At 34.4% G+C, this 6,820-nt stretch overlaps 1 protein-coding gene across 3 annotated transcripts in view; it reads right to left on the bottom strand.

The window, feature by feature from the left end:
- Mybl1 (MYB proto-oncogene like 1) overlaps positions 1–6,820 on the bottom strand; it is a 36,456-nt gene that overhangs the window by 22,541 nt on the left and 7,095 nt on the right. For all 3 annotated transcript variants that reach the window (XM_028769491.1, XM_028769499.1, XM_028769508.1), the window contains exons 2-4: positions 4,624–4,729; positions 4,253–4,324; positions 1,197–1,289 (exon numbers count right to left, since the gene is read on the bottom strand). In XM_028769491.1, coding sequence (XP_028625324.1) covers positions 1,197–1,289; positions 4,253–4,324; positions 4,624–4,729 — 271 coding nt within the window. The remainder of the gene's footprint in view (positions 1–1,196; positions 1,290–4,252; positions 4,325–4,623; positions 4,730–6,820) is intronic.

Raw genomic sequence — 6,820 nt, 5'->3', positions numbered from 1 at the left:
CCCAGTTGGGTGGCTGGGGACTGTGTTTTTTTTCTGTGTTGGGGGGCCGCGTGGTCTATGGTTTGCGTCCCACCACACCCAAAATAACAAAAAAACCCCTAAAAAAAAAAAAAAAAAAAAAAAAAAAAAAAACACCAACTTTTATTGCGCAAATAATTGCTTTTTATTATAAACCCTCTAGAAACATGATGTTCTAATATTTATTTAATCATGAGATTCATTTAAGGTCAAGAGGTAAATTAAGAGTGATTTCCTTACATATCAAGTTTTTAAGTGTGAAAATAAAATTAAAAATTTTAATGTTAAATTTTGACAGGAAACTATGCCTTAAATGTTGCTAGACTGAACTTTAAAGTATTTTTCCTTTTGTGAATAAAGCTCTGAAAAAGGACTGTACTAATTGTTTCACTTATCCTTGCCTGAGTGGAGAAAAAGCTACATTTCAAGACATTCAATTCGATTCATATGCATATAGACTCCAAAGAATAGTGCCAACAAACTTAATGTGGTGGGGAAAATGGTTCAGTTATTAAAGTGCTTTCCTTGCAAGCAGGAAGACATGAGTTCCATGCCCAGAACAACATTTTTAAAAGCTGGGCATAGTGGCATACACCTGCAATCTCAGCAATAGGTGGGCAGAAGGGCAGATCCATGATGCTCACAGGCCCACCAACCCAGCCCTACTTGGCAAGCTTAAGGCCAATGAGACTCCCCATGTCTAAAAAATAAATGCCAAATGATATTGCCTTAAGAAACACCACCACCTGGCCCAGCAGTGGTGGCGCACGCCTTTAATCCCAGCACTTGGGAGGCAGAGGCAGGCGGATTTCTGAGTTCAAGGCCAGCCTGGTCTACAGAGTGAGTTCCAGGACAGCCAGGGCTACACAGAGAAACCCTGTCTCGAAAGAAAAAAAAAAAAAAATTCGTGTTACACCACGTTAATAAAATAAATCTAATCGGTACAGTGAACATAAATATGAACAAAGGGCAAGTAATGGCTCCATGGTAGAGTGAACATAAAGAATATGAACAAGGGGCACTTGCCATGACCTGATGACCTACCTGATCCCCAGAGACCCAAACATGTTTGACCTCCACATGTGAGCTGTGGCATAAGGATGGATACACATATGTCCCCAAACATATACACACAAATAAATAAATGAAAAATTTTTCAAAGACTCTGAATATGTTACCCTCTGATCTTCTTCTTTAGTCCAAGGACCCTTTATCAATTCTGGATTTAAAACCTTCTGCCATCGATGTTGGCACTGAAAATCAGAACGATTCTGAAAAAATTTAAACAATTTTATTGTTGAATAAATGTCTCCCAGAAAGTAAATTACCCCAAATTTAAGTATACCCATATGAAGAAAATATGAATCAACAACATATTAAATAACAAACTTTTACATGTAATGCTTATTTTACATGCCTAAAATCCCAATTCTGTTCTTTCAATTAATCATAGGTTTAGACTACAAATTAAAAACAATATATTTGAAACTAAGATATATATCTTACCTCTATACTACTATCCTTATAATACAGCAAGCACCAAGACATAGTCCATAAAACATTAATCCAGAATTGAGAAATAAATGACAGGAATAAACTATAAGAAGTGGATATAAGACTTTAAACGTATTAGCTCAAATTCATACAAGTTTAAAAGAATCATAAAGGCATCACTAGGCTCTATGTGGTAGTAACAGTACATTTATAAATTATGCCTTTCGAATTATCAATAAAACATGAAACATTTTTATAGAAGATATACATTATACTTCGACTAGGTAGGTTAAAGATTGATACTTTTTTTTTTTTTTTTTTTTTTTTTGGTTTTTGGTTTTTCAAGACAGGGTTTCTCTGTGTAGCCCTAGCTGTCCTAGAACTCACTCTGTAGACCAGGCTGGCCTCGAACTCAGAAATCCACCTGCCTCTGCCTCCCAAGTGCTGGGATTAAAGGCAGATTGATACTTTTTAAAATATGAACTGGGGATGCAGCTCTAGGGTAGAGTGCTCCACTAGCGTGCACAAGGCCCCAGGTTTAATCCCAGTAACTAACACACACACACACAGAGAAAATGAAACAGCTTTAATTCTAAAAGTGATAAATAAATAAAGTCTTGTTTTCATGTTTATGACCAACTATCTACAAAGTATTGCAAGGATAACAATAAATGATAATACCTATTTTGTTACCAATTTACAATTTATAAAACTATGTGGTCATATGCAAGACTATAGACTATCTAAAAATATATAATGGATGCATAGAAACATCTTCTCTATTAATGCCTTTGTACCACTAGACTTCATTACTTTTATTTAATTTGAGCTTCTTCATTATGGCTTCTATATATCAATGCTGGTCCATTTAAAGCAACTACTTTCTTCAAAATAACTTTCATGTAACCTTGTATCAATACCAGTAAAAATCTAGTAACATAACTTCTAATTTAGTTTGCTTTTTACTGACTACCTACTAAATGTCAGGAACTGTGCCAACTATTCTTTATATTTGTAATTCTCAAAATACTATAGAAGCAAGTAGCAGAAGGCCAAAGAAGTATTTTCTCTAAATTAACAAAGTTGACATTTGAATATAATTTAGATTATTCTATAATCGGTTTTCCTCCAATTATTTGATTCTCAGTTTTCAGGTTACACTGAGATACTATGATTATATGAAGAAAAATCAAAAACAAATAAACAAACAAACAAAAAACACAGATAACCCTGTTTCTGAAACCAAAGAAATCAACAATGAGAGGGTTGGAGAGATGGCTCAGTGGTTAAGAGCAATGATTGCTCTTCCAGAGGTCCAGAGTTCAATTCCCAGCAACAACATGGTGGCTCACAACCATCTTTAATGGGGATCTGATGGCCCTCTTCTGGTGTGTCTGAAGACAGCGACAGTGTACTCACATACATGAAATAAATAAATCTTTAAAAAGAAAAAAGAAATCAACAATAAAATTTAAAATATAGATAATTTATCTAACAACTCACAATGCTCTAAGAAACGAATGAGTACATACAGAAGTACTTTCATATTTTATAAAATTACATGCCAAAAAAGTGTATGATGAACAAGCATAATATAAAATAATAAATACATAAATAGCTAGGTGTGATACTTCACAACTTTAATCCCATCACTCAGGAGAAAAAGGCAAGCAGATATCTATGAGTTTGGGGCCATCCTGATTTACATAGTGACTTCCAGGCTACCCAGTAGTACATAGCAAGACTTCATCTCAAAAAAAAAAAAAACCAATAAAAATACTCAAAAACATATGTGTTAGGTGATAAGCCTAACAACTTTCTTGATTTTATTCGTTAACTGTTAAAATGTTTTAATAGTAAAATTCTCTCAAAATATTTTAACATGTATCACAGTTGAGGACATAGACCAGTAGTAAAGGGCTTGCCTGAGTTTGCAAGGTCCTAAGTTTAATTTTCAACATACAAAAATTAAAAAATAAAACCACTTATCATAAATATTTCTGAAGTTCTACCAAAAGTTAATGCCATTTTTGTTTTATAGTAAAAGTCCTTTTAGGCCTCTGGATAAATGCTTTACAAGTTAAGCAGCAGCAATTATCCAAATTTTTTGAGAGTAAAATTGTTTCTGATTTCAGTTTGGAGACCTAGAAATATGTACATATACATAAAATGATACATCTTGGGGATGGAAACTCATTTATGCTTCATATATACATAATCTAATAATAGTAACATTTTAAGTATATCTGGCATTTTTACTGTGACTTATTACATTAAGTCAAGTGTAAAACATTCTACTGTGGCTCTCTATCAGTAAAAGTTGTAGATTTTGAAGCACTTTAGATTTCAGATTTTTGGATTTGAGGTACTCAACCTATATTAGAAAATTTCTTTCTTTCTTTCTTTTTTTTTTTTTTTGTTTTTTCGAGACAGGGTTTCTCTATGTAGCCCTGGCTGTCCTGGAACTCACTCTGTAGACCAGGCTGGCCTCGAACTCAGAAATCCGCCTGCCTCTGCCTCCCAAGTGCTGGGATTAAAGGCATGTGCCACCATCACCCGGCAGAAAATTACTTTCTAAACCATTAGCAAACAACTACAAACATACCAGAAAATAATTTAACCAGATGTTTTAAGGAATGAACCCTAAACTATAGACACATTTCTAAAAAATAGAATATATAAACTAATGCCTTAAATAAAGACATATTGCTACAGACATACAACGTGTCATTTCACTTACTTGAAGATGACTAGCAATTAGAGTCCAATCATCAGTTCCATGTTGTTCAACCAACTTCTTTAACTTGTCATCCTATTGAGAGGCATAAAAATTAGAAATATTTCCTCCACCCATGGTATGTATGTGACATTCTCATCGTCTTAAGTCATACCTGGTAATTGTTTTGAGAAGAACTAAAGTCACTATTACACGAATTCCTCCATTATTATACTGTTTCAGTCAATCCCAAAACCAAACAACTGTTCATGTCACTGACTTTTTTAAAAAGAATGCACAACTAAGTTGATAATTTCCCTCACATTGTTTTCATAATTCCTTTCATGACTATAATACTATTAATTGATAAATATAAAATCTTGCCATGTAATTACCTCATCTCTTGTCCATTTTACTCTGTTCCAGAGTTTTTTCAGTCCTTTTTGTTGAGGTACTTCATAATCATGATCAGCATATTGAAGGTCATCATCCTCATCCTCACTACAAAAGAATGTAATATGTAAGCTAAAGAATTTCATTTAAATTGTTTAAATAAGCACTGAGTCTGTATATGTAGGCATGCCTAAAGAAGCTACTCAGGGACTAAAAAGAGAAACCCTGTCTCGAAAAAAAAAAAAAAAAAAGAAGCTACTCAGAATAGTCTCAATATTAATCAGATGGGAACATTAGATGGTACCAGAATATATGTGAAATGAAAGCAAAAAAAGACTATAGGGAAAGGAAGAGTACCTGCAAAAAAAAGATGAGTTAAAGGCAACTGGGGGAAGGCAAATCAGCAAGCTATAGGTTCAGTGAGAAACACTATCTCCAAAAATAAGTTGGGCTACAAGTTCAGAGTCTGAATTGTATGGGGTTAAAAAAAAAAAAGGAAGAAAGAAAAGAAGGAGAGAAGGAAGGAAGGAGAGAAGGAAGGGACATTTTAAAGAATGAAGCCTCCATGATAATGAATTAGATGATACTAAGTAGCCAGAGTAATGAGCATCTAAAAACAACACTAGATTGTGATAGTGTATAAAACGTCCCTCTAAAATTTCACTAGAGGGTGGAGAGATCCTTTAGGGGTTAAACACACTTGCCTGGCTTGGGTTCCCAGCACCCACAGAGTGGCTTACAACTGACTATTCTGGGGGACCTGACACCCTTTTCTGGCCTCCCAGGCACATAAATGGTGTACATATATACATGCAGGTGAACATTCATACACAAAAAATATTTTTTTACAAAACCTCATAAGGCATGATGGCACAGGTCTTTAATCCTAGCACTCAAGAAGAAGCAGGTGGATATCTGTTTGAGGCCAGTCTGGTCTAAATAGGAAGTTCCAGACAAGCTGTAGCTACATAGTGAGATTCTATCTTTAAAAAAAATTTAAATAAATTATTAAAAGAAAACAAACTCCACAACTGTAAGAGAGGAATATTACCACTATTTGTCATTTCCCCAAGTTAAAACAAAACTTGGACTTAGAAGTGTAACTTTTCCCCAAAGTCACACTAAATATGGCATGGCTGACTTCTAAAGTTCACTATTCAACCATTTTAACATATAGGACACATTTAAAAACTGCAGAAAGCATACTAAGAAACTGGAAGTTACCAAAGACTAATCTCAAGTGCATTCTGAAATGAGAACAAGGTTCAAGTTTATAACCCTAAACATACTAACTTCTCACAACTGTAAGATGAATATATTACCTACCTTTAAGAAAAAGTGATTATCTAAATAGATGGTCTAATACTATTCAAAATTATTTTTGCCTTACTAAATTTAGCTCCTAAAAAATCATTCTGATTCCAAATATCAAGTCTGAAGATTTGGCCATAGTTAGTGCAATATTTGAACATCTTTTAATATCTAAATGCAATATACAAATTCAATCTCACAAAAATCAAGCTCTAGGTTTTATACACACATACATACACACTATATAGGAACCCCTAATTTCCTCTGACTTGTCAAATCCATTTGACCAAAATTCTTAGTATTTGTGCAGACAAAACATCAAATTCCTCTAGTCTCTTAGCTATAATGCCTACATTGTAACATAATTTGCTAGCCCTTAATATTGTCAAAATATGCCTCAAACCAACACACAGGTTTATGTAAAGAAAATACCTATTTAGCAGCCAACATCAACTATCATAAATATAGAATTAACCAAGAACACGCAATAGCAAGGAGATGCTTCAAGGTTTAGTAATTTTAAATGTCTAAGTATGCTGTTTAACAGGATAAAACTCAATACTGTAGTTTATAGAGTATCTGCTCTTTCTTGTTGGCGACCCTGGACCACCATCCCAGCTAACAAAAGTTGCTTAATGAGAAACTGTCTCTTTTGGGAGAATCTGACCTTCAGCTAAGAAAGAATTTCCTGTTCTTAGAGAACTGTTGCCCCGGGACATTCCAGGAAAAACTGCAGAATGCTCCGCTGATGACTGACCTTATCTATCGATAGTTGATAGAGTCCCCATCCTGTTCTTTGTCCCCCTTACTCCCTTGCCTAGAGTATACCTTGTAAGCCGCTTCTCTCTCTCTCTCTCTCTCTCTCTCTCTCTCTCTCTCTCTCTCTCT

This window comes from Grammomys surdaster, unplaced genomic scaffold (assembly GCF_004785775.1).
Source record: "Grammomys surdaster isolate TR1022 unplaced genomic scaffold, NIH_TR_1.0 64, whole genome shotgun sequence".
In the NCBI taxonomy this organism is placed as follows: domain Eukaryota; kingdom Metazoa; phylum Chordata; class Mammalia; order Rodentia; family Muridae; genus Grammomys; species Grammomys surdaster.
Note: the sequence above shows the minus strand (reverse complement) of the source record. Positions and strands in the feature narration are given on the sequence as shown.